The sequence below is a fragment of the Triturus cristatus genome, chromosome 6 (genome assembly GCF_964204655.1).
Source record: "Triturus cristatus chromosome 6, aTriCri1.1, whole genome shotgun sequence".
Taxonomy (NCBI): domain Eukaryota; kingdom Metazoa; phylum Chordata; class Amphibia; order Caudata; family Salamandridae; genus Triturus; species Triturus cristatus.
This window is the reverse complement of record NC_140589.1, coordinates 1,043,624,299-1,043,649,318: the sequence shown is the minus strand read 5'-3', so window position 1 is coordinate 1,043,649,318 and position 25,020 is coordinate 1,043,624,299. Positions and strand designations below refer to the sequence as shown.

The window sequence follows — 25,020 nt, the reverse complement described above, 5'->3', positions numbered from 1 at the left end:
CCAGTTCTTCTCTAGCTTTTGGCAGGTTTGCTTGGAGACCTGGAGGTCTTCAGTGAACCAGCTGGCTTTCTTGCTGGTGTGGCTGTTGGAGGGTTTCTTGAACAGGGCGAGGGTGTTGGCACATTCTTTGATCCACTGTCTGAAGTTGCGGGCCGTGGTGTCAGAGGGGCCGGCGGGTGGGCTCCGTGCGAGGGTGGGGATTAGCTGGTCTTCGGTGACTTTGCTAAGGCAGCGGAGAGGGATCTGTTGGGTGCGGTGGTGGGTTTCTGGAAGGTGAAGTGGATGCAGCGCTGGTCGGTCCAGTGGAGTTCGGTGGTGTGGTTGAAGGAGACGTGGGGGCTTGTGGAGAAGATGGGGTCGAGCGTGTGGCCGGCGGAGTGGGTGGGTGTTGTGACGAGTTGTCTGAGTCCGAGGTTGGCGAGGTTGTCAATCAAGGTGGTGGAGTTAGTGTCATTGTTGCTCTCGAGGTGGAAGTTCAGGTCCCCGAGGAGGATGTAGTCCGTGGAGGCGAGGGCGTGTGTGCTGACGAAGTCGGCGATGGAGTCGCTGAACTGTGGTTGGGGTCCGGGGGGGGGGTCTGTAGACGAGGGTTCCTCTGAGGGTGGTGTTGGGGTCGGAGTGTATCTGGAAATGCAGATGTTCGGCGGTGCTGAGGGTGTCGGTGTTGGTCGAGACTCAGAGTGTTCCTGTGGACGATGGAGATTCCTCCTCCTGTTCTGTTGGTGCGGTCCCTGTGGGTGATCTTGTAGCCGTCAGGGATGGCTATGGCGATGTCCGGTGCCGAGGAGGGGTTCAGCCAGGTCTCCGTCAGGAAGGCAACATCTGGGGAGGTTGAGTCGAGTAGGTCCCAGAGTTCAACGGCAGGTTTGCGGGTGGAGCGGGTGTTGAGAAGGATACATCTGACGTAGTTGGGTTCTTTTTTGGTCGGTGGGTTGGCGGGCCGGATGCTGGTGAAGCTGCAGTTTCGGCAGGAGAAGGGTCCTTAGGTGCTTTTCTGGGCGGCCAGGAAGCAGGTGTGTGATCGTCCGGCGTTGTGTGTGGAGGGTGCTGGAGTCGTCATAAGAAGGGGAGGTGGGAGGGAGCAGCAGCTGGGAGGTGGGAGCGGATGAATGGGAGAGCGGGGGGCGGGGCCGCAGGGGACGCAGCGGCGGGAAACGGGAGTGAGGAACAGCGAGGGTCCGGCAGCAAAAAAGGGCACAGGGCACAGGATGGCACAAGACAAAATCAACAGTGGCAACAAAGCAATACAATTACACTAGGCAGAAGTGAAGCGAACGGGGGGCAGGGCCGCAGGGGCGGGGGAAACCGCGGGAGGAACGGCGAGAAGGGCACAGAATAGCAGAAGAGGGTAAAGGGAGGAATGAAACTAAGAGAAAAATAAAGACAACAACACAATGCAATAACACAGAGAAACCTACGGCCTACCACTGGCCACCAGGGATGAGGCGCAGGTGGTAGCCTGTGGGTGGAGGAGGGCCTCGAACTTCCTTCAGCAGCAGCGGCAGCTGGACTAAGGGCACGGGCATACAGGTGGTGCTGTGCGGCATGGGGAGCAACCTGCCTAAATGGATCAAGGGTCGCCATTGTGCTAAAACAATGCCTTTATGTAAGCGTATAAAAACACAGACCTACTCCTACGATGCGTCCCCTAACCTAAGTGTCTAGGACGTGTGTATGTGTTCTTACCAAGAATCACTGTCCTGGATGATCCAACCCCTGTACCTGAAGGGAAAGAATGTAGGTCCCTGTTGGGATAACGAGCTGGACACCCCTAGTAGAGATATCAGCAGGCTGCTGCGCTGAAGCATAAGCATGTAGAGAACTCACCAATGACAGCACAGAGCACATCTGCCAACACCCAGAAATTGAGGTTTATTTATAACAAAAAACAGCTGTACCAAGTACTTATAACCATAGGCATCCTTGCCTGGTGCCGAGATCTTGGTTAGGCTGCCATTGCTTGTATGTTACAGATAGCTATGTCGCAATATGTATGAAAACAACAAGCACATTTGCATAACATATGTATAAACCTTGTACATGGTGCCAAAGTAGCATAATAGTGTTCATGTGAAGCTGATTCTGTAAGCAAGTATGGTTTCCAAGAAACTAATTCTGATAGTCACAGATGCAAATGTGTGTCACAAATCATCATGTAAAAGTGAAGGCCACTTCAGGAAAGACCCGTGTACATGTAAAATGGCAGTGTTTCCTTCCAAGCCTAACTGGGACATGTGACACCCACTCCTAGGACATGAGTCGAAAGGAGTTGGCCCAACGGTTAGGGCGCTCGACCTCGGAACTAGTTTTGAGTCTCGGTAATGACGCTGAACATCCCGTGATTCTGGGCAAATCACTTAATCTCCCCGTGCCTACCAAAAAATGAATGTGTGTCCTCATGAAAAGTAGCTGGTGCTATGTAAAGCTCTCTGATACCCGATTGGATTCGGGTCAAGTTCGCGCTATATAAAACTCTGCCAAAAAAAAAAGAAGCTATCCAAATGGAAAAAAGCCCTCTTGCTAAAAAATATGCGAGGGCAGGTGGAACATGAAATTGAATTGTTGCTAACCTCGTTACACTATTTAGTGACAGAACACCACCTAGGAAGAGAACAAGAGGGCAGACTCGAGACTGACCTGAGACCCTATGTCAGTAAGGAGTGGCTAAGAGTTTAGAGGGGGGAAAAAGGAAGTGTAAAAAGAAAATCACTGATTAGTTTGTACGAAGCACTGAGGGGAAACAGTAACTGGTTCCATGCCCTTCCCTCGTCCTCTGCTCTCAAACACTTTTCGCCACCCTCAGCAGACAAGTGCCTCTCCTCATCTTATTAAAATACATGGTCAAGGGAAAGGATCTTTGTGTAATGTGAAGGGGAGGGGGCGGGAACACTCCTTAGTTGCATAAAGATTTTGGAACTCATTTGATTGTGGGGTAAGAGACAGTGCTCCCATGAGGCTCATGCACAGACCTGTCATTCCGCGTATATGGGCTTCGGGGGGTACATAGTCCTCAGTCTCCTGCTTCAGCTCCTCCTGCCCAATAGTGGTGCCAACCAAAAATACACAAATCTAATGACTGGCCGGGCAAGAACAACATTGCACAGATGATGAAGGCCAGAAATAATGGAGTTTATTATGCACCACGTTTTAGCCAAAACACCCGCATCTCTGACTCTCAACCAAATCTGGATGGATGCAGTCTGGCTTCCCAGAGTGCATTAATCGAGGTAGGACAACAGAAAAAACAATACTTTTACACGTCAAAACGAGCTAAAAAAAATCCTAACTTTTGACCCTTTTGAACACCCCTAAAAAAAATCCAGCTCTGCCCATATTATCGCATTCATTAGTTATCAGAACATATCCTTGGTGGCAGTTAAGTGGACTTGTGTTCGGATCACCTGGGTACCGTGACAGATGTAACTAGATCCAGCCCGCATCTCTTCTCTCTGCAATCCATACGATCTACGTTTCTGATTGTCGGCACTCTGTTCTTTTGTGGAAAGGCTATAGAAGTACATTAAGAATTATGAACCCTCAAATACAATGCGCTTTTACTGTTTTTGCAAGCCTGGGCATTTCAGGATATTAAACCATATCAGGCCAAAAAAAGTTATTAATTTCCATAAATTGCCACCGGAGCACAATGAAGAAAAACATGACGTGCAGTCACTAAACAAAGGCACACAAACCTTTAACAGAATAGATAGCATGCATGCCGACTTGCTGAAGTTGCCTTTTCTGAGTCACAAAAGCCCTCCAACTAGACATAAACCGACCTTTTTTCTCTCTTCTGCATGATTAATTGCTTAATATCCTATTAATTGGAAAATGAGGCTGAAATTCAAAAGCTTTCATTTTCTGCGCAGTTCAGCCTCGTCTGAGAAGAGCCGATGAAGCTGTTCATCAAAGGTGAGTAGCCAAGGTCATGAGGGCCGTAACTCTTCCGCTATTCATTACCTGTCCTCGACGGTAATTAACAATGGCAACATTACCATAAATCAGCGTCTTCCTGATTCTTCACTCATGATGAGCTGTCAGTCCACTCGGAGGTGCCTGTTCTCCGCTTCTGCTCCCTCCCCTCACATTCATTTGTACTTCAGCAGTGTATACTAAGTGCTCACTGCTGGCATTGTCACCTAAAAAATACACCTGTTAGAAATAATTACGTGTGCTATTAGCGATGTAGACCAAAAGATATCAGCGTTCTCGACGGATGCTGGTAAGTTCCTATAACCACCTACGCCACTTCGCACAACATTTAATTCATTTTACCAGAACTATGTTAAAAACTCTGAAAGGAGGTAAAAGAGAGTACTGCAAGTCACAAATGAAGAAAATCATTGCAAAAACAGTGTCGCAGTTCAGCACAATGCCCTTCTTTTATCACCAAGACCCAAAACAAACTAACAAGCCCGAGTGTGACTCCAGAGAGCAGCAAACCAACTTCCGTCCTTCAAAGCAAGGCCACAGAGGAGTCTGACCTCCAGTTGCCCCCAGCCCGGAACTGCTGCTCCCCTATTCCCCGTGCCTGGTCTCCGTATCTAGCACATTTCCACACCTTGACAACAGCCACGTTTCTCCTTCTGGTTTTCCATCTCCCATAAAGGTAGGAAGGAAGTTCAACAAAGAGCCTCATTTTACATTCACAAATGCAGTTTTTGGAGTACATTTTAAATCAAGTAAGAATGATCGGGGTATGCAATCAGACGGATCCCAGAAAGGGTACTCATGCCACATTAATGTGACTGAGCAATCTGCGTAGAACAATAATCACATTAAGCTTCCACCAACGTGCAGGGCAACATCATGCACACCAATGGAATAGCTCTTTTATAGACCAAGGTTAAGTGACTCTCCTTCTAAACTTCCACCACTTTGCAGCCTTACTTGTTAATACGAATGCACGTTGATTTAAAGTAGCTTCATAACATTTACTCCTACCTTGCGGCATCTCTGGAGGCAGGAAGTGAGGCTCTTGGGCGCTGACATGCACCCAATCAAAGTCGTCATACGGGTCCTGATGGTAATCACAAGGGCCAAGACCATCGTCGAAATTGCAGCCCCCTGAAAAACACACAGCAAAATATTTCACTAGTTGCAACAATCGGGTGTCTTTGGTTCGAAAAATTCCAAGCTGTCAAGCCTAACCAACACTCTTCATTATATGACGGTTTTTTATTTAGTTATGAAAAACATTTTTCAAACCTTTAAGAATCCTTTACGCCCTTACATGGGTACAAGCAGTTACGTTTTAGAGCAGAATTTCAAAGTAGGGGAATTCCTCTACTATGTGGCACCATCTCTCCATGCATAAACAGATGCCAAGATGTACATGCTCACACGTTTGTATATTAGCTTGAATCGTCCCCCATTTCTGATAGTATGCCTTGTTCACTGCTGTTTCGGCGAGGGTTGTGCTATGTAAATATATATATTGACTCTAGAAGGGCGGAATAAATTGGTAATTTCACCAGATAATTAGGAGCCAAAATTATGCTAGAAATTTTACAGCAAACACACACTTGGGACAAAGCAAAATTAAAATGAGTTAAAAGCTAAAACGGGAAGTAAGTGGGTGGGAAAATTAAAGAAACCAAAAATGATAACATAAAAGAATGAAGTGAAGAAGGTACTGTATCAATTATTTGCTCAGAATGCAAAAAAGTACTTTGAAGTTAAGCAATTAATTTGAACTCACATTTGCCCAAAAACTGCACAAAGATACAGTAGAAGTCCTTTCAAATCACTTTATTTCGGCCATCAGGGCCATCAAAGTAAAATCCCTTTGCAACCATCTCTAGAGAACATATATGCTGGTTGAAAATCATGACCTTAGTTTTAGAAGTTTTGATTTCCAAGCCCCAATCCTCACAGAATTCATTGAAACGGACTAGGAGTTTCTGGAGGCCTCTAAATCTAGGATGAGAGCAACATGCTGATCCTGATCTATTTGAGCAGCAATGGAAACACCCAGTGAGGAAGAGAGGGTCTGGGGTTCATTACTACTAGCATGCTGGTCCGTGTCCAGATCTGCCTAAAGGGCATATCGATTGCTCTGCAGTAAGGTGCTCTCAAATAAAGGGTGCTGGTCCTTTACGGCCTCAATTAAAACTAAGCTATGAACGCATGCCAAATGGCTTGAGGCCTTAGTAAATTGGGACTGTGCACCCCTTTTGCACTATTTAAACAGATCATGTATATTAGTTTGTTTCAGAGAATGGTCGCTAGTTGTGGGTGTTGCAATATCAATGGAGGGAGAACACACATCATTTAGTGGGTGAATGTCAAGTGATTCTTAATCCCACCTCAGATGTGGGATTAAAATCGCTTGACATTCACCCACTAAATCCTCAAAACGATTTAACACCTAGTTCTCCGCAGCATGTTTAGTACTTTTTTTGGTCTTCTTTTTAGCCAGACCAGCTACCTCATCCATAGCCTTTCATTTCCACATTCAAAAAGAGGGAGAATGGAAGAAATAGTTACACTGTCAATAAAATGTAACAAAATCACAACATTAAATTACTAATCGCTTAAAAACATGGCACAAATCTCCCAAACAAGCGATAACACGCACACTTGCACAAACATGCAGGACAATTTTGAATTAGAATTTTTGCCCCAAATGTTTATACAGTACCCATCAAAGGGATGGCCCAACCCCAGGCTCTTCCAGGCTATGACTGGCATGGACTGGTCCGCCCTTGGCCCACGCATGGGCCGCGCGCGTCCTGCGCCATGGGGAAAGTCCTGCGCTTTAGTAGCGTGACCGGATGATGTAGGTGACCCCCTCCTCCTGGCAGCAGGCAGGGTCAGCAGGCAAGTCCCGCAGCAGCCAAGGTAACAATGTGTCCCTAGTCGCAGGGAACGTCCTGCTCTTTATTAGCATTAACATGAAGACTTAGGTGACCCCTCCTCCTGGGTCACGGCAGGTAGGGACAGCAGGCAAGCTCCGCAGCAGCCAAGGCACAAAGGTGTCCTGCACCGCAGGGAACGTCCTGCACTTTAGTAGTGCAACCGGAAGAGGTAGGTGACCCCTCCTCTGCAGGCAGGGACAGCAGGCAAGTCCCTTAGTCCTGCAGCGGCCAAGGCACCAACGTGAATAAATTGAGTGTATAATGTTGATTAAGTAATCAGAATTCAAACGGCTTGAGGTGGGTCAGGGCAACATTATTATACTGCCTAAATGGCTCCTCGAGACAAAAAGATTGACAAATATAATCAAGGGTGATAAAATCCCCAAAAGGGACACAGGACTGAAAATTCTAGTGTAGAAGATTAAGCAAACAACAAGCCAGTTCGGTAAGTTGAAACAAGCATTTTTAACCACTTGACCCAAAAGAGCAATGAAGAAAGAATTCAACAGAAGGCCTGCCTACAGAAAGGAAAATAGTGGATTCAGAGCATCGTTAAAAATAATCTGTAAATTTTAAAAGTATTCTAATGCATTAAAATCTATTTGTATGGATTAAACGACGAGCCTTTGTTTGCCCTGAAGAAGTCCTTCGGGACGAAACGCATTGGCTATGGTTGTGTGTGTTTTTTTAAGAAGAATATGAAGATTATGAATAAAGAAAATGTATACAAGACCTGCTGAATGAATCTGAAATCTTGTTATACTAGACCTGTTTTGATATTGAGTGGAGTGCTGGATCATTTTGTTCTGGTCTAAAATTGTGGGATTTTCCCTTGGAGGCTTAGGGGTATTGAGTCTCAGGTCCCTGGCACCCTGAGAGAAAGATTAACTATAACCCGATTGTATGATAGGTGCAGTCACTGTTGCCCCATACCCTGTTTTTCTCTGTGCTCATTTGTTTAGAAGGTTTGAGGACTCTAAAAGGACTTATATTTTCACATGGATGGTCATAAATATGACAGCAGTGACTGAGAAAGCCGTAGCGGCTGGTGTCCGGGAAATAAGGTGCGGCAGCACGGGGAGGCCTGTAACAAAATAAACATTAAAAAAAAAAAACTTCCGCTCCCCTTGCCACAGGCTAAAGCTCCCAGTCTCCCCTACAGCCAATCCATACGTTTCACTCATACCCATGAGAGCAGTGTCAGGATTGGTCAGGGTGGGCTTGTTTTGTGCTCCACCCGGAGCTGGGAGCCTGTGCCTGCTGGTCTCTCCACCAAGCAACACAGGTGCATTGGAGAGATGTCAGTGCGCATGACGATTTAGCCACCCTAAGACAGCCGGCCAAGCCGCCATGAGCCGGCCAAGCCGCCATGAGCCAGCCAAGCCATCAAGAGAACTGACAGCAGTGCCCATCTCTCCTACTCCCTCTGCTGCAGTGCTGTGGCTTGCCCAAAGACTCTGCTTTAAGATAAAAAATAAAATGATCATTTTATTTTTTGTTGGTCTCTGCAGGCAGGGAGGCGACGCTCCTCCGCAGCAGTGGAGGAGCCGCCACTGTAATAAAGTAACTTCCCAAACAGATTGAACATTACTTAAAGCATCCCCTCTTTTGAGGTGGGGTTTGGGAGGAGGAGTGGATGCCAGGAGACCAAGGCATGAGCAGAGGTGTAACCGGTGAGAAAACACAAACTAATGCATTTAAAAAAAATGCTTCAGTTTTATGTATTGACTTTTGCAATGGCACACTTTTAAAACATATCGAATTTTTTCAAATGCCAACCACCTTGTCCTCTGAACCTTTTAGTTTCCCCGACCCCTTAATTCGGCAACACCAACGGTCAAGTTTCTGTCCTGCATTAAAGGGCAGACATCAGAGTGAAAGTGCACCAGAGTCGTACAATTAGTAGTAGGTTTTCAAACATGTACATGGCTTTTCAGGCTCCATTTACAGGCCTCCTCTGTTAAAGTAATCAGCTAAGTCCGGTCCAAAAAGAAAATTCATGCAAGGTTTGCTCTGCTACAAGTGGCTCTGCTTCGCCCATGGACCGACCAAGAAAAGACCAAATTCAATTGTAGGCGGATAAAATATTTCAAAGAAACCCACTGCACTGAAAAATGTATTGCTTGGAGTTTCCTTTATCAGCCTAAAGAAAGCAATAGAGAAGGGAGGCTAATTTAGAGCCAGGACAGTATACCATGGTTTCCTCTTTTGTGCTTAATCAGCTGCAAGCTAGAGTTCTTATTGGAGCAGGGCTGCTCAGGCCTTCTCGTTCTATCACTCAGTTTAAATAAAATAGTAAAACAAAACATCAGTGTGAGGGTCTGGCTTAGTGGCCCACACCAAGTTTTCTTCAGTCAGCCATGCTTTTGAAAAAGGTGAGCAAGGACGGTTTAAAACCTAAAACACTGGGGGCAGCTTCTCCCTGCTGGACGGCTACGGGGTGGGATTTGATTACGTTTTTTAAAATGTAATGTTCCCCCAAAATATTTTCGTAAACATTTGATTAACTGAATATTGGGATTTTTTTTGTTTTATTTTGTGTTGTTGCTTCAGTATCTTGGAAAATTTCTTATTTTACGATAATGTTTAAAACTTAATTTGAGAAAAAGATTTTGGTTTCATGACTAAAACTGTTAGTGAGATCAATTATTCTACTGAGACTTTTTCTTTAAACTTTAACTCCTAAACACACACCAAGTATTGATGGTGTGATAACAATTGAAAATGTTTCAACTCAACTGATTTTAAGAAAGGAAGGGAAGAACAAAGGAAAAAGAGGAGTTAAAGAGAAAGGAAGGTAGGTAGATCAAAGAAGGAAGAGAAAAAGAAAGGTAAAGGGTGAAAAAAGGTGAAGGGGAAAAAGAAAGGTGAAAGGGGAAAAAAGGGGAAAAAGAAAGGTGAAAGGGGAAAAAAGGGGAAAAAGAAAGAAGGGACAAGGAGAAAGGAATCTGAGGAGAAAGAAAAAAAAGCAATGTTAAAACATAAGAGGGAATGAAGATGTACGAGGGAAGGAAGGTATGGACAAAACGAAAGTGAAGAAAGACAGTAGGGAACGGAGAAGTTCGACAGGATGAGTGGCTAAAAGGGAAAGGAAACAAATCACAGAGGGAAAGACAAAAACAGGAGGGAAAAGTGTTAAGTATTCTGAGTAAAGGAAAAGGGCAGGGAGAGTGAGGCAGATTCAGGGTTTGCAGACTTGTGAGTTTGTCCTTAAAACGAATGTTTCTGTGATCAGATATCTTCCTATTGGAGTGTCCAGTCATCTTTAGATCTTGCTGGCAAAAGGCTGGTATGCTGCAAGTTTACATCAAAATGAAGGAAACCATATTCAAGTTGACAGATTACAATATCCATCTGGCTCAAAGTGGTGGGGGGGGGGGGCAATTTTAAATTCACCAAAGGCTAACAAGGTAAATCGGAATAAAGCAAGCAGGTAGGTAGACGATGGACAAATAGAATATGGAAACTGCTCCACGCCAAATGGCAGCCCGAACATTTATGATGCCCATACCTAACTGAAGATAAACAATTATTACTCTCTACAATGTAGCATGTTTATATAAGTGTACGTGGAAAGGATACTGAACTTAAAGCTATAAAAAGCTGGTTCGTTATATGTTGCTTTCCAGAGTGCCCTGATGCGTGGTCTGCAAGCCCAGTCACACACATAATGCAACAGGACTTAAATTTACATAAAAAGCCACAGAATCAGATGATGACAAAGCCAATCCTCCGATAAAATCAACACAAGCCTTTCGTCAAGACGGAGATCAACAAAGAAAACACAAATTAGGCATTTTTTGTTTCATTAGCTTGTGTAATGGTATTTCAATTTTTAATTTCTGGCTCATTAATATTCTCATTAAAAAGTGCTAATTTCGGAATTTAATCACAAAAACTGCGAGCCTGGCACATAGCAGCTGCCGTTCAATTTAAAAGAAACATGCATCACAAGGAAAAATACAAAAAACAAAGTTATGCTATTGAGTTTCTTCTACAATACTTGTGAGCACTGTGCCTCGAACGGCAGTTCCTTATGTTCGAAAGGATGAAACTTAATCTGGGCAAATTAAGGTCTGTAAACCTATCTGAGTGTAAACGGGCACCGACCATTGTCTGAGGCGTCGACTTGGTGTCCATTTCAGAGTGCAATGAGCTAATGTAAGGCATTGCCTTCAGAAAACAAGCAGTGGCAAACCCAAAAGGTCTCATCTACGTGAGAGCAGTTGGCTTTGCCAGTGTGTGTTAGCCATGTTGTACACCAGTATGGCGGCTGCTCAGCATGGCTACAAGTTAATAGAGAGAAGTGGCGTGGAGCAGAGTGGCGTGGAGCAGAGCATCGTAGATCAGGTTCAAATTGCGTGATGCATTTCCATCTATGTTAATGTTTCTATCTATATGATATTTTCTTTTTTGTGAGCGTTTAGGTTGAATAAATAAATGATGACGGAGCGGAGTAGGGTGGCACAGAGTAGACGAAAGTGGAGTGGCATAGAGTGGAGTAGTGTCATGGAGTGCAGTGGAGTAAGTCATGTGATATGTGCCATCTTGCATCTGCTGCCTCAGTGTGTCCAATCAAAAATGATGAAACCAAGAACCCTTTTTTTGCGTGCTCATTCTAAATATGTAAAACTCAAATCCTCTCAAAACCGGTCGGCGAAATTAAAGTAGCCGAGCTGCCGCTGAGCACTGAAGACAAAAGTGAGAGTGACGAAGACTCCAACCAATGGTAAGGGATAGGTGGGCTCTAAGCCCTTTTTAGGATTGTTCAGATACTTGGAGCTTAAAGATACCTGCATGCATGCAGCGTCAGGTGAGACCTGAAGAAGAATGTCTGAAGACAGCCACACTATTTCACGACTGGTTGGCACCATGACCTACTTGTGCCGGTTACAGACTGGAAAGGAGGAGGTCAGTAAGTCATCAGAAATGTATTTTTTTTTTATCGTATCTCGAAAACCCTTAGTGGATGGTCAAGTCGGCCAAAGCAGGCACTTAAAATGTCGATGTAAGTTTTGAACGAAGGCATAGATAAAGCTACAGCACAATATAAGTCTGTCCTGATTTTCTCTTCTCCCTCACATTGCCAAATCCACTACTGCACCACCCAAAACCAGACCATGAATTACACTGCCAACACAAACTATAGCTTTTAAGTCTATGGTTTCTTTTGCTACTTAACCCATTAAATCCTTCATCAGGCCAGAGGTAATGCCAAGCTGGGAGTGATAAATCAAGTCTATCTCGTATCTCAAGCATAGATTTTTTTTTCGTGTCGCATGGTATCCAGTAGTTCTAGACAGAAACCTTATAGCTTAGAGCTTGGTTACCCAGTTAAGACTTTTTTCAAGCAGATAATGTCTGCGTTGCGGGCCGCTTCCCTCTTATTGTGGGCCTCTTATTGTGAGCATCTCGTCCTCTGCTCAGTCATGTAGCAGGTAAGCAGCTTATGGAAAACCACAAAAAAAAAAACATTGGCAAAACCAATAGGTCTGGAGTTAGCAGCCAGCATTTTGGCTTTGACAATTTTTGTTTTTTTCTGTCATGGTCTTTGCTAAACTTTATCGTTGGAGAAACCGAGGGTCCTAATCAATCTTAATTTGTTTTTTAAGCTGGCTTAAAGCAAAAATATTTTGTATCTTAAAGAAGAACACATTACCATAGTTCCTGGCACAGAAAGGGACTACTTTTATGTGTGAATGTGCTCCTGTGAAAGGGAAACATGTCTTAACTTTGTGATCAGGGCCACTGGAATTATACAGCAGGGGAGGGCCAAACTATACGGCAGAGCTGAGTAAACAGTAACAAAAGCCAAATTATGTGGTGTAATGCGCCACTATTTTTTTTTCACCGTATTACTTCATTATTGTCATTTGTCACTTATCTGGACAATGGCTGCACCTCATTAGTACCAGTTTAACACCCAAATATAACAACAAGCAATAGAAAGCTGACCAGTCAACCATTGCAAATGGCCTGTCACTGCGTTTTAGTAACTTTTTAATCGTATGAGCTAGAAATTTTTTTTGTTGTCAGATCTGCAGATTATGACTACCAAACCCTAGTTACACACAGCTCTACCACCCTAGCAGCCTTATGGGCCTCATGGGACACAGATGACCGATGACTATTGGTCCGAAGCACTCCAATCACCACGAGGAGCCGCAATCCCCACCAGTCTCCGATACATACAATTCAAATACTTACACAGAGTGTACTACACTAGACATAGATTATGGCGGGCTGAGCTGATCACCTCTCCCCTATGTCTTCGCTGCCACGTGGAGGAGGGCACCTTCCTTCATACTTCCTTCTGGACGTGCCCTACCCTGGACAGATTCTGGCGGAGGGTTATACAATGCCTATCGGAAGTATTACACTGGGATATAACTCGATCCCCCAAACTCACACTTCTGCATGGCACAGACGAAATATGGGGCAATATCTACAAAAGACATTAATTATTCTTGGGCTTGACACTCGCCAAAAGGGACATTGCACAACACTGGAAAGCTGTAAACACCCCCTCACATATCGACATGGAAGGGGGGCTTGGATTATGCTATGAAACTTGAATGGCCTATGTTTACTGCCCGCAGTTGTCCCAAGAAGCACACTAAAATCTGGAAGCAGTGGGCCGCATACAGACATATACCCTTTGAGACGCACACCATGGGAGACCTTCCATCACTGCCCGATGCGGGAGCAAACCGATAATTCTGTCACCATTCACGGTTACTCTACACCTGCAATGGGGACACACATATCATGAGACTTAGGCACGATATTAAGCGCAGATACCAGCTTGGTATGATGCAGTTTTTTATGTTTTTGTTCAAAGTATGTTATCCCTTAATACTGGATATGTAGTGCAATATCACTTCTGTCTACTTACAAATGTCATTATTCACAAGTCTTTTATCGTACAGTAATCTTGTATTGATCTCCATAAAATCAATAAAATAGGTTTATAAAAAAAAAACGCAGATTATGCAGCAGATGATTTATTTGGCAAATGCGGCAAATCAATTTTGTGGAAAATGCCGCAGCTGCACAATCACACAATTCCGGTGGGCCCGCACAATGATCCATGATCGACTTATTGGAAGAAAAATATGAATGACACGACAACAATCAAATGGATAAAGTCTAGCTAAAATCTCCTATAAGTAACTGTTATATACATCATTTTTGTAAAATAAAAAAGTCTTGGCTAACCGCAGACATAAAGCCGATTGGGCTGGTGTTTATCAACTGCCAGCGAATGCTTATTCGTTTTAAAGATCTCGAGAATGATCTACGTTTGCCTTCGGCAGGGGGAAAAACTGTAGGGCCATGACTAAAATTGTTTCTTGGGTTCAAATTGATTCAGAAAATGGAAGCAAGGATGCCAAAGGACAAGAAACAAGCGATGATGGGATTGGTACCATGCCTTAGTGGGACATTTAAATTTTGCACGTCAGGTTGTGCATGCAGGATTTTTTTAGGAGTATTGGACTGGCATGGTCTGGTTTAACTCTCCCAGACCACCAACATAAGCTGTCTGCAAGTGTGAAGGCAGATTTGAGGATGTGGCAGACATTCCTAGAGCATTTCAATATGATCTCCATATAGGGCGTAGAAGATGGGGATGCATGAAATAGCCACATTTCTCAGCTGCAGTGGGTGGTACAGGTGTTGGTCTATTCTGGCAAAGATATTGGTGTGTGGAGCAGTGGCCAGACTCATGGATAAATGGTAGGAGGAGCATAGAGTTCTGGGAATTCTTTCCATTGGTGGTTAAGTTTAGCTTGTGGGATGAGAGGTTCACCAACAAAGTGTTTTTACATCGACAATATGGGTGTGGCACAGATAGTTAATAGGGAGCTAATAGGGAGAGACTTGAAGGAGCAGAAGTTGTTTCAACTGTTATTGCTCGGTTGCTTACATCACAACGTAGTGTTCAAAGTGAACCATGTGCCAGGAATTGGTAATGGTATTGCCAATGCTTTGTCTCATTTGCAGAGGAGGAGATTTTGTGGGCTTGCTACGGAAGTAGACCGAGAAAGAATACAAAAGCCAGAAGAACTGTGGAAGGTAGGCACATGAGGATTTTGCAGTTGGTAGTTGAGTCTTTGGCACAGTCTACACCGACAGCATGTACTAGGGCTTGGAAGAGTTTTACAGACAGGGTCACGATGGAGAGCAAGTGAGGACGACTGGAGGAGGCACAAAGTAGTGGTGTCCTTTATCAAAGACATGATTGACAAAATTTGGCAGAGGGGGATGATTTGGTGAGTTAGCATTCTTAGATTTGATAAAAGAGAGCAGGAAGGTTGGAGATAGTGGAAGCCCTAACTTTGATCTGGCTTACGCAGAGTTTTGAATGCCCTACCCAGCGCCTGTGGGGAAGACTCAAAAGTGGTCATTTTTTAAAAACGGTTTACTTACTGGGAGAGAAAGGTAGCAGGGGCTTCCTTTCCACATGACGTGGGGGGGGGGGGGGGGGGGGTCATGTGGACGGGGTTGAATACCCATGAAGGGGTTTAAGACTGATCAAAGAGCACAGGGATTGGCAATATTTATTTATTTATATAGCGCACTAATACCCGGAGGCGTTTAGGCGCTGACATCCCATCTCCAGCCAGCCTTGGGGAATCGAAAAGAAGAGAACTAGTCACTGCTTCGCTTTAGGCCTGAAAAAGTCAGGTCTTCAGACTCTTCTTGAAGGATATCAGGTCTGATGAGTTTTTCAATGAGTGTGGCAATTGATTCCATAGTCTGGTGGTAACGTATAGAAAGCTTTTTCCACCCCAGTTGGAGAGACGTGCTTTGGGTACTTCCACCAGCCGATGGGAAGCAGACCGCAGCATTCTCGGAGGAATATACCAACAAAAGTGGTCCATCAGATACGCAAGACCCTGATTGTGTAGCGCCCTAAAGGCGACGCAGAGGGCCTTAAACTTAATCCTCTTCGACCGGGAGCCAGTGGAGGGAATTAAGGGCCGCCTTTGCAGAAGCATATTTAGGTAATTTAAATAGCAGGCTGGAGGCTGAATTCTGCAAGACTTGCATCTTGATGAGAGGGGCTTTATTGATACCAATCAAGAGGCCGTTGCAGTAGTCCAGTCTAGACAACACTAATGCCGAGACTACTGTTTACTGTAGGTCAGGTGGTATAAAGCAGAAGATTTTCCTCAGAATTTTTAGGATGTAACAGATGGTTGGATGTGATTGTATTCACATGATGGGAGAATGAGAGAGATGTGTCAAAGTGGACTCCCAGGTTCCTAACCTCGGAGACTGGAGTGGTGATAGGGCCAAGTTCACTAGGCCACCAGTCTGAGGACCAATGGGAGACATCTCTGCCAAAGAGAAGAACCTCAGTTTTATTGAAGTTCAGTTTAAGGCAGTTTTCAGACATCAATTTGTTCACCTGTCACAATACTGCTGAAAGAGTACCTAGTGTGGCATTTTGACCCCATATATTGGTAGCAGAGGTATTATTCTGAAGGGAGGGGTGGGGTAGAAACAGGGTCTGTCTGGGATGACAGCTTTTCAGTTACTGGCAATAGGCGGAGGATCCGCCCCTGCATCTAGGACAAAAGGAGAAAATGATAGAACACAGGGGTTGGCATTGATAAAGGCTATGAAGGCCGACATGAAGGAAATTAAGATAAGTTGTGTCGGGAGCTGGTTCACAGGAGGGAATGGCGCCGGTCAAACAGGCCTGCAGTTGTACACAAAGCCCAGCAGAATGTAAAAAGAGAATTGCGTAAGTTATGTAGAGAGGAAGGAGTTGGTAGAATTAGGTATACCGATTTGCGGTATGAGGAGTTTTTTTCCGAGCAAGGGAGTGCATTTATTCCCTATGGGAATGGATATTTAGTTGATGCAGTTGATCGAGGCATTTGCCAAGGCTTTAGGTGTTAAGATTTGTTGCAGAATTAGACAGTAAATGGGGGGAGCAGAAAAACTACACGCAAAGATTTTTTCTGAATGTGAGTTTGCTGCAATGGTATAGTGTCTGCAGCATTTTTATTGCCGATTGCGGTGGGCAGAGCAATTTGATTGGGGAGGGGGGGGGGGGGGGGAGTCGGTTGACACTTGCAGACGGAAAGAAGTTGAAGTTTTACAGTGTTATGAAGTAAATAAAGTTCAGGATGTACCCAGTGAGTTGAGAAAGATTTGGTTGTACTGATGGGCGGTGGAGAGGAAATAGGGGAATAACAATGGATAGTCAACTGTTTATCATTTGTAGAGCAAATTGTACAAGGGATATGTACATATGTTTTGTGAAGTGCAGCTCCTGTATTAAAGCAGGCCTTTTCACACTGCAAGTTGTCAGTGGTCTCTGCAGCGCCCTCTCTTGGTTGAAAGCTGCTCTTCAACCTACCAGTAGGCAATGTCAAGGAACCCGGTTACTGAAACTATTTGGAAAAAGATCTGTAATGATGCTGGATGAAAATTTTAAAAAAACTCAACCTCGTGCACCTGGGCCACCGATGAACGGCTCATTAATAACCTTGAAACATCACTGTAGGCAGACCTTTCCAATTAACCAAAATGAAATTACAAACCTCACTTCAGGATTTAAAAAGCAATAAAATGGGATAGTTTTACACCAAAATGAGAGTTCGTTTGGCATGGAATTGATAAATGTCTGGCACGCCCCCCCTGAAGGGAAAGTGTCACTGTCTGCTGTCACTGTATCAAAATGACATACAGCAATTGCAGTGCAGGCCTCCAGGGTGCCCATTACCCTTTATATGAGTTAAGTGCCCTCGGTGTAGAACTGTAAACGACTGCATTAATTCATTTTGAAGATGAATGATCTTAATTGCGGTCCTTTGAATATCGCTTAATAAGCAGGATCTAAATGCTGATAAGGAACCAGTATATAAGAAACACTACAGACTTGCGTGTTGAGGGCAGCAGTGGACATGTGCAATTCACTGGTGTGTGCCATACTTCTGCTCTGAATGCAGTGCTCAATACTGGTTTTTCACCAACGTGTTTTTTAACCCCAGCGGCACTAGTTAGCTGAAAAGGCGTCTTTGCAGTGGCCAATGCTAGAAGTAAAAGTGTTACATTAACCCACAGTGCCTCACCAGGCTGGGTACGATTACATGATAAAAGGCAAGATGCACACAGCAATGGCCAGCGGATGTATACTTTTAACAGGTGCCCAAGGACTAGGAATTGTACCTCCAGGGCCAATGGCGCTACACCCCCTACAAAGCAGCTGCCAGACCCGTCCTCCACCTCCCATGCTGATCTCATAGCATCAAGGGTGAGGGTGCACCACTGGCTCCCGATATACAAGTGTGCACAGTTCAAACTCCTCATTCACACATACAAAGCACTGCACAACACAAGCCCAGCATACCTGAACAGCTGAATACATTTCCAAAGCCCCAGACACCTCCTACTAAGCACAGATTACACCGATTGACAAAAACAGGCCAGGAGTCGATCTTTCTCATACATTGCGCCTAAAGCTTTGAACAGCTTCCACCTTCACATTATAACCTCCTCCTCTCTTCTAGAATTCCATGAGAGCTGAAGATATTGTTGAATTTTTGAGTAAGTATCCCCTTCCCCGGGCTAGCCTCACACACCAGTGAAGCACCAGGATACCCTCACTGAGATCGAGTGCTATACAAGTGCATATAACATAGCTAACAAGTCCCTCTGTCCTCTGTGCAGGTTGAGTTATGCTCTAGTTGTGTGGAGGGCTATTGATGCGGCTTCTAGTTAAGATTAAAATTTTTCCTTACACAAGACCATTTTCTGGTACCTTGCGAGAAAATTCAGGTGAGGGCATATCTTATGTAAAAACACCTTAGGTAAAAGCTGGCTACTGGTTCAAGCAGCTATTTTTTTGCAGTAAGACATTTTTCTACTTGAACCAGCTTGAGCAAAAACGACAGGACCCCAAATAGCAAAATGGTTCTATTTTTGCAAAGTTTAGACGCATAATACATTTTCTGCACCCCCTGAATTGAATCAAAGGACTAGATATTATTCTAAAACCTACATAAAATAGCAATACTCCGACTACCATACCGACTGGATTTCACATTACCCTGTACAGAGGTAGTAAAAAATAACATACCTTGCTAAAACACAACATATATAATATTAAACTGCAAGTTTATGGATTGGGTGAAAGTTTGCAAAAAGTCTGTCAGAGAGGCCTTCACAAGCACTTGAACTGGCAGATGCTGGCAAGAATACCGGAACTCGGGGCACATCCACCACATATTTCCATACATCAGTTAGCACTGTATATGTATTGAGATAATGTGATGATTGGCGGTTCTGTAAATTGCATAACCATAGAATGCTTTGGTACATCAAGGTCACCTCCAGAGGGAGTCCAACAATGGAAACGTACTCCATTGTTAAAGGCTTTACTTCCACAGACAATTAAAAGAAACCTCCGATTCCTCAGGCATACTGCCACCTCCAAACATTTTGAAGTTGATTCAATTTTGTTACATCTTACATGGCAAGCAATCATTCTTGGGAAAAGAACAAACATGAATGTGGGCTCAGATCTCATTCACGTAATAAAACAAATGTAAATTACTAGGCTGGATGATGAGCACCCTGGAGCTCAAACTACTTGTCACAACTGATAAATTCTTCTCTGTCACACACTTGCTTTAGAATTATTATTATTCCACTGTAATGCGGAGCTTGGCTTTTATGAGTTCTCGACTTCTCTCCATGATTAAAAACCATACATGAAATAAATCACAATGATGTAATTTCACGCAGCTGCAATGCAAGCGAGAAACATAAAAAGCCATCACATAAAAGGGTAATAGAAAATAAATCCATATTTAATGCACAGATCATTACTGCAAGGGGACAACACTGCTGAGTGAGAATAGGTTAAAAAGATTATTATCCCTTGTTTTTACATTCCTCTCCTCTTCAGACAGTCAAACAAAAAATAGCAGAGCACCAAAGAAGGTTTAAAAACATTTGGTATTGATAACTACTGTTTTGGAACTGACGTTCTGCACATCACCGGTGCGGGCACTTTCAGCCGAGTACTGGCTCAATTAATGAATGGGAAACGGTTTTTAAATCATATCTGCGAGGTTCACTTGTGGAGAGGCCGTCCACGTGCAGTTTAAAAGTTCCCTTTGTGGCAAATGTAGGAACTCAGATTATGTCTTGTAGAGGTAAACTGGTTGATTAAAGTCAAAATACGGTTGTTGAAAGCAAACCAGACACCTTCTTCAAAGTCCATTTAAAGCGCGGGCTCCATGGCAAGAACCATTTCCGATTATGCTCTTATCAGCAATAAAGCCCACCTCCTCGCTTTCCCCAAAAGTGGTCATGGCATTTCAAGCAACTGTTTTGATGCCCTTTTATCCGCTTCTTCCTACAAAGGATGCAGAGTTCTGACGTGACAAGTACCAGACAACTGATTAGTATTATGCACTTAAATAAAGACTTGAAAATGCATGGACTACATCTACCACAATGCTATCGGGCCTCATTTAAGGTTCCTGTGACAAGTTCAGTGCTACTTTTACCAGTGTGCACAGTTATAAGAGAACCACACCAACCAACAACGCTTTTTAGGTCGAGCCTAGCGCAGCACGCATGCTCTGCTGCTCTAGGAAAACGACCTCTTAGAATCACTCGGGACATTTCACACGCTTGTGCGTGTCTTTTTTCCAGCATTACTTCTATTGGGCTTTGCGTGCTTCTTTTAAAAAAGACAGCACGCAATTGGGCAAAGGCGGGTGCATGTCCCACCTTTCCCAGTAAATGTAGCCGCCTACGGCTTGCGGTTACGAGCAGGGTGCCATCTGTTCGGGATCATGTTTCTAATTAGTATGGCCGCGCTAGTTTGTTTTTCTCTTGGCGTGAGCTGTTGTATGTTTGTTTATATCTGCTCACATACTCTTTCTTTGGTCTTAAAACGGTGTACGCGATTTTTCTAAAAACATGTGTGCTTTGTGTCAGCTCAGCAGACATTATGCGTTCTCTTAGCTGCGTCTTGCTCTTTCTTCCGTTTATTTAACTAACGGCGGACCGGCGTAATGGTTTCAAAGTTCTTGGCTCGTATATGTGACACTGATAGTCTGTGCTGCCTGCTGCCATGGGTTTATCACTGCATTGCCACTAACGCCAGGCCTACTTGGCTCCAGACATTCCTTCTCCTTCCTTTCTGCCGAGTTAGAATTTTTTTAGTTAATTTTTAAAGCAAAATCAAGAAGCACTTCATATCTATGTCTGCTTATGAGATGGCATAGCCTCCTAGTCCGATTCCAAGTACCCTGTGACCTTTAACCCAGACAGCACGTAGCAAGGACGCAAATAGCCCGTACGAAAGGAAAAGGCTGCTCTCCAGCCAGTTGGATAGTAAAGGACAAAAAGAATCAGGGTGCACTGTCACCTCACGCTCTGGGGGCACAGCGCCACTGCAAACAGCTGCACTGCTGACTGTAGCCTAGCGCCTTTACACCACGTGGTACGTCTGGAGTGCTCTCAAATCTGAACCCTCTTTCTGCTTGCAATTTGATGTTAGTGTTACAGACTGTTGTATTCATCCTGGGCAACAGTAAACACAAATTTCAGCAGCATTTCAGCCCAAAACATTATATCCTAGGTGACGGGGTGTCTTGTTCCCAACATTTTACAGCAAACTGCTATAATTTTTACTCTTAGGGGATGGGTGCCAACATTAATGTGGGACAGGCGCCGAGAGGAGTCAAGTTGCTCACTCTTTGGCAATGTGTGGCTTAACGGCTAAAGCGGCCGACTTTTAAGCTGGGAGACCAGGTTCGAGTCTGTCTGGAGACTCAAAACATCCCGTGATTCTGGACAAATAACAATCTCCCCGCGCCTAAAAATGAATGCGTCCGTCTCTAATGCAACTGGTGCTCATGTAAAGCACTCTAATACCTTTGTGTCGAGTTCTTGCCTTTCTAAAACTGCTAAACAAAATGTCTGCAGTGCGCTGCACAGTCCTGGTTGGCGCTGCACAGCTGCTGGGTGGAATATATCAGTTTAGCGCATTATCTGTATTAAGGTAGCGCAAAATCACTTGCTGTTTATTGCATTCTGCTCTGTTGCCCGGCCTAATAAGGCTGCCTTGTTGCGCCGCATTATTACCAATTACGCGGCTGCGTGCGGTGTTGTGTGAGTGGCAACATGGCATGTTTGATCGCCTTGCACTAAATGGTTTGTGGGGGGCTGTGGATGTGCTGTTGAGGGTAAAAAGGCAAGGGGCAATTGGTGTTTAAAGGGGCAGTAGCTACGTCAGCCCATTACAGGGTTCAGGAACTTGGACTAAAAAACAATTACTTCATTGCCAGCAACGCACGTGAATAAATCTTTGCCATGCCGCCTGCGAGGGGGCTATGAGAATTCAATTGTTTATTAAACTGCGGCCTTTTACTCTAAACAAAGTGTGTATTGGTTTTGTTAAAGGTATGATCAGGGTCTGGGTGTTAAACTGGTACTAAGTAGGTGCAGACAGCGTTAACAAGTGTAAAAAAAAGACAGAAAAATTAACTAATCCTATCAGAGAATGTGCCGGATGATGCCACATAATTTGCCATTTCTTGCCACTTAATTTGTCAACCCTGCGCATAATTTGGCCGTACTCCGCCGCACAGTTCCAGGGGCCCTGAATATGATGGGTTGGCACACGCCTAAATAAGGAGCTGAGCAGAGTGTGTTCCACTAGTGACTTGTCAGCTCATTAAGCAATGGGGGAAGCTTTTGACAGATCCCTGGTGGGGGATCCTTCTAGAATACTTCACATGTTCCGGCTGGTGTACTTACAGTATGATGTGTTTCCACCATTTGCACATGCCTGCATTTTACCGCATGAGTTGAAGATATGTTTTTTTAACAGACATCTCCACTGGTCGAACTGCATAGACTGATAATCTGCACGGACTTCTGCAGCCCAGTGTTACCACGGTACATTGCAAAGCATGTTTCTGTCAATGACACACAGGGATCGCGTCCTTAAACATCATAGGGCGTAAAATTGTGTGGCCGGATTATTAACAGGATAATGTGCTGCATGGCTAAACACTTATAAGGTCCCGAAAGCGAGACCTGTTGGCTATGCCAATGCTTGTTACTCTTCTGTTGCTGCTGATCTACTCCCACTGTCTCTAGCCAGTCCATGGCAGCTCATTGACACCTCCAGAGTGGCTCACAGTCTTGAGTTCATTTTTAAATAAGCAGAGGGTCACATTTTCCTTCTAAAGTAAAGAGAAGGCTGTGTTTATTTTACATTATCTTCAGCTGCAGATAGCAGTACCTGATAATGAGCAGTGTTGGAGTCAGATTTATGACCCAGGGCACAGAGGTGAAAAACTGAAGCAATAAAGTATATAAATCTTAAATAAATCTCCTCGTCAACTCAATACTGGATGGTGAGAACAAAATAATGTTTCTGAATGCTTTTAAATAGGAGAAAATTAAAATATTACCCTAATGATTAAGTTCACTCTCCTTTTTAATTTTCTCCCATTTCAAAGGGTCAGGTTTACAAAACAGCAGGCCTCTTGCTGCCAGTAGACACGTTCATATTTATAACTGAAAAATTGTCATTTTTTAAAGGAGAATAATGTAAAGTGAAAACAAATATTTTATGAAACATTGAGTCAATGATTTTCTCCACTTTCAATTAAGCCAATTGTGTCTTAATATTTTAAAAAGCAAGTCATCACTTTAATTTACTCATATTCAAACAAATGGCTGTATCTTTTGTTATACATATGGCACCATGTCTGCAGGCCATTGGGTGCAAGATTCCTGCTGATTGTACATGTGACACTAAATTGGGTGAAAATTACATGAGTTTTGTGTAATCCATATAAACAAAGTAAACACTTCAGTTTAATTTTCTCCCATATCAAAGTTTCACTTGTACACAGCAACCATCTTGCTCCCAGTGGCTGGCAGACACTGTCATATATATATCTAAACAAAACAACCATTTTTTTAAAAGTGGGAAACATTTAAAGTGCAGAAAAATGTTCGATATTATGAACATTTTTGCAGAACATTTTGCTGCACTTAACATTTCTCCCATTTCGAAAAAATGGTGTTGTACATGTAACTGTGCAACATCTGCTAAAGGTATGTCCTGTGTCACAAGTACATACAACACAGGCTCTCCTTCACCCCTACTTGTATGTCTCATTCATAAGCACACATGTTCATACATCTCCAAAGACTGCGCTCTCACTGACGCATGGCAGACCTGTCATAGTGCCCCTAGTCAAAGTATTTTGATAAAACCATTGCAACTGGCTCGATGAACATTAGGTTTCAAGTCAATGAAGCTGGGCATGGGAGTGTCTGGTAGCAGTGCGCGAGCGGCTTGGCCTTCAGTAGCTCACAGTGATTTTTTACTTTACAGAAGTAACTCTCACTATAGAAAAGACTTGACGCTTAATCTACTCTTTCCTATCTGCTTCTGACACCCTGTACGATACTCTCAAGTTATGAACTGGAGAAAAAAGTCACCTCCTGAGGTAAGAGATGGACCAAAATGTGCATAGGGACATCACTGGAGCTGCAAAAACGATAGGTAATAAATGGGTAGTGGGTTCTCTGCAATCTACTGGCAGATCAAATAAAAAAATGTATAGATCCTGCAAATGGTTTCATAAAAACATGTTATGCTATTGCCTTGAAAAACAAGGATAAGGAAGGTAATTCCTTGTACACAAACTCCCTAAGAAGTGTGCGGGTATCTATACCTTTCCACAGGTTACAAAGACCGATGCAACATAACACTGTTCGCTTCAGTAGAAAAATCAGGTATTCAAACAATGCAGGACAAAAGATTAAATCGATTACAAAAGGAAAGTTGAAATATACATGATGATGACTTTGCTTAGGGCTAAACCTACAAAAGAATGGAAACAGAAAGAGGGGTAGTTCTTGTGTGGGAGAAACTGACGCCTATCTAGTGTGCGTAGCTTCGGTCAACACGAGTAAGGCGGTGCAAAAGGTGAGGGAGAACACCCCAAGTACTCCAAGTGGACCCGAAGGTCAGATCAAAAGTATAGCAAGCCTATGCACACGCTCCTGTCAGTAATAACTTATAGTAAGCATTCAGTAAACTCAGAAATGCATTCAATATACAGATATATAACAGAAGGAGAGTAATCGGTGTAGT

General features: G+C 43.8%; 1 protein-coding gene across 15 annotated transcripts in view; it reads right to left on the bottom strand.

Moving 5' to 3' along the window:
- PTPRK (protein tyrosine phosphatase receptor type K) overlaps positions 1 to 25,020 on the bottom strand; it is a 1,135,739-nt gene that overhangs the window by 896,742 nt on the left and 213,977 nt on the right. For all 15 annotated transcript variants that reach the window (XM_085611847.1, XM_085611842.1, XM_085611846.1 and 12 more), the window contains one exon: positions 4,945 to 5,067. In XM_085611847.1, the coding sequence (XP_085467973.1) occupies positions 4,945 to 5,067 (123 nt within the window). The remainder of the gene's footprint in view (positions 1 to 4,944; positions 5,068 to 25,020) is intronic.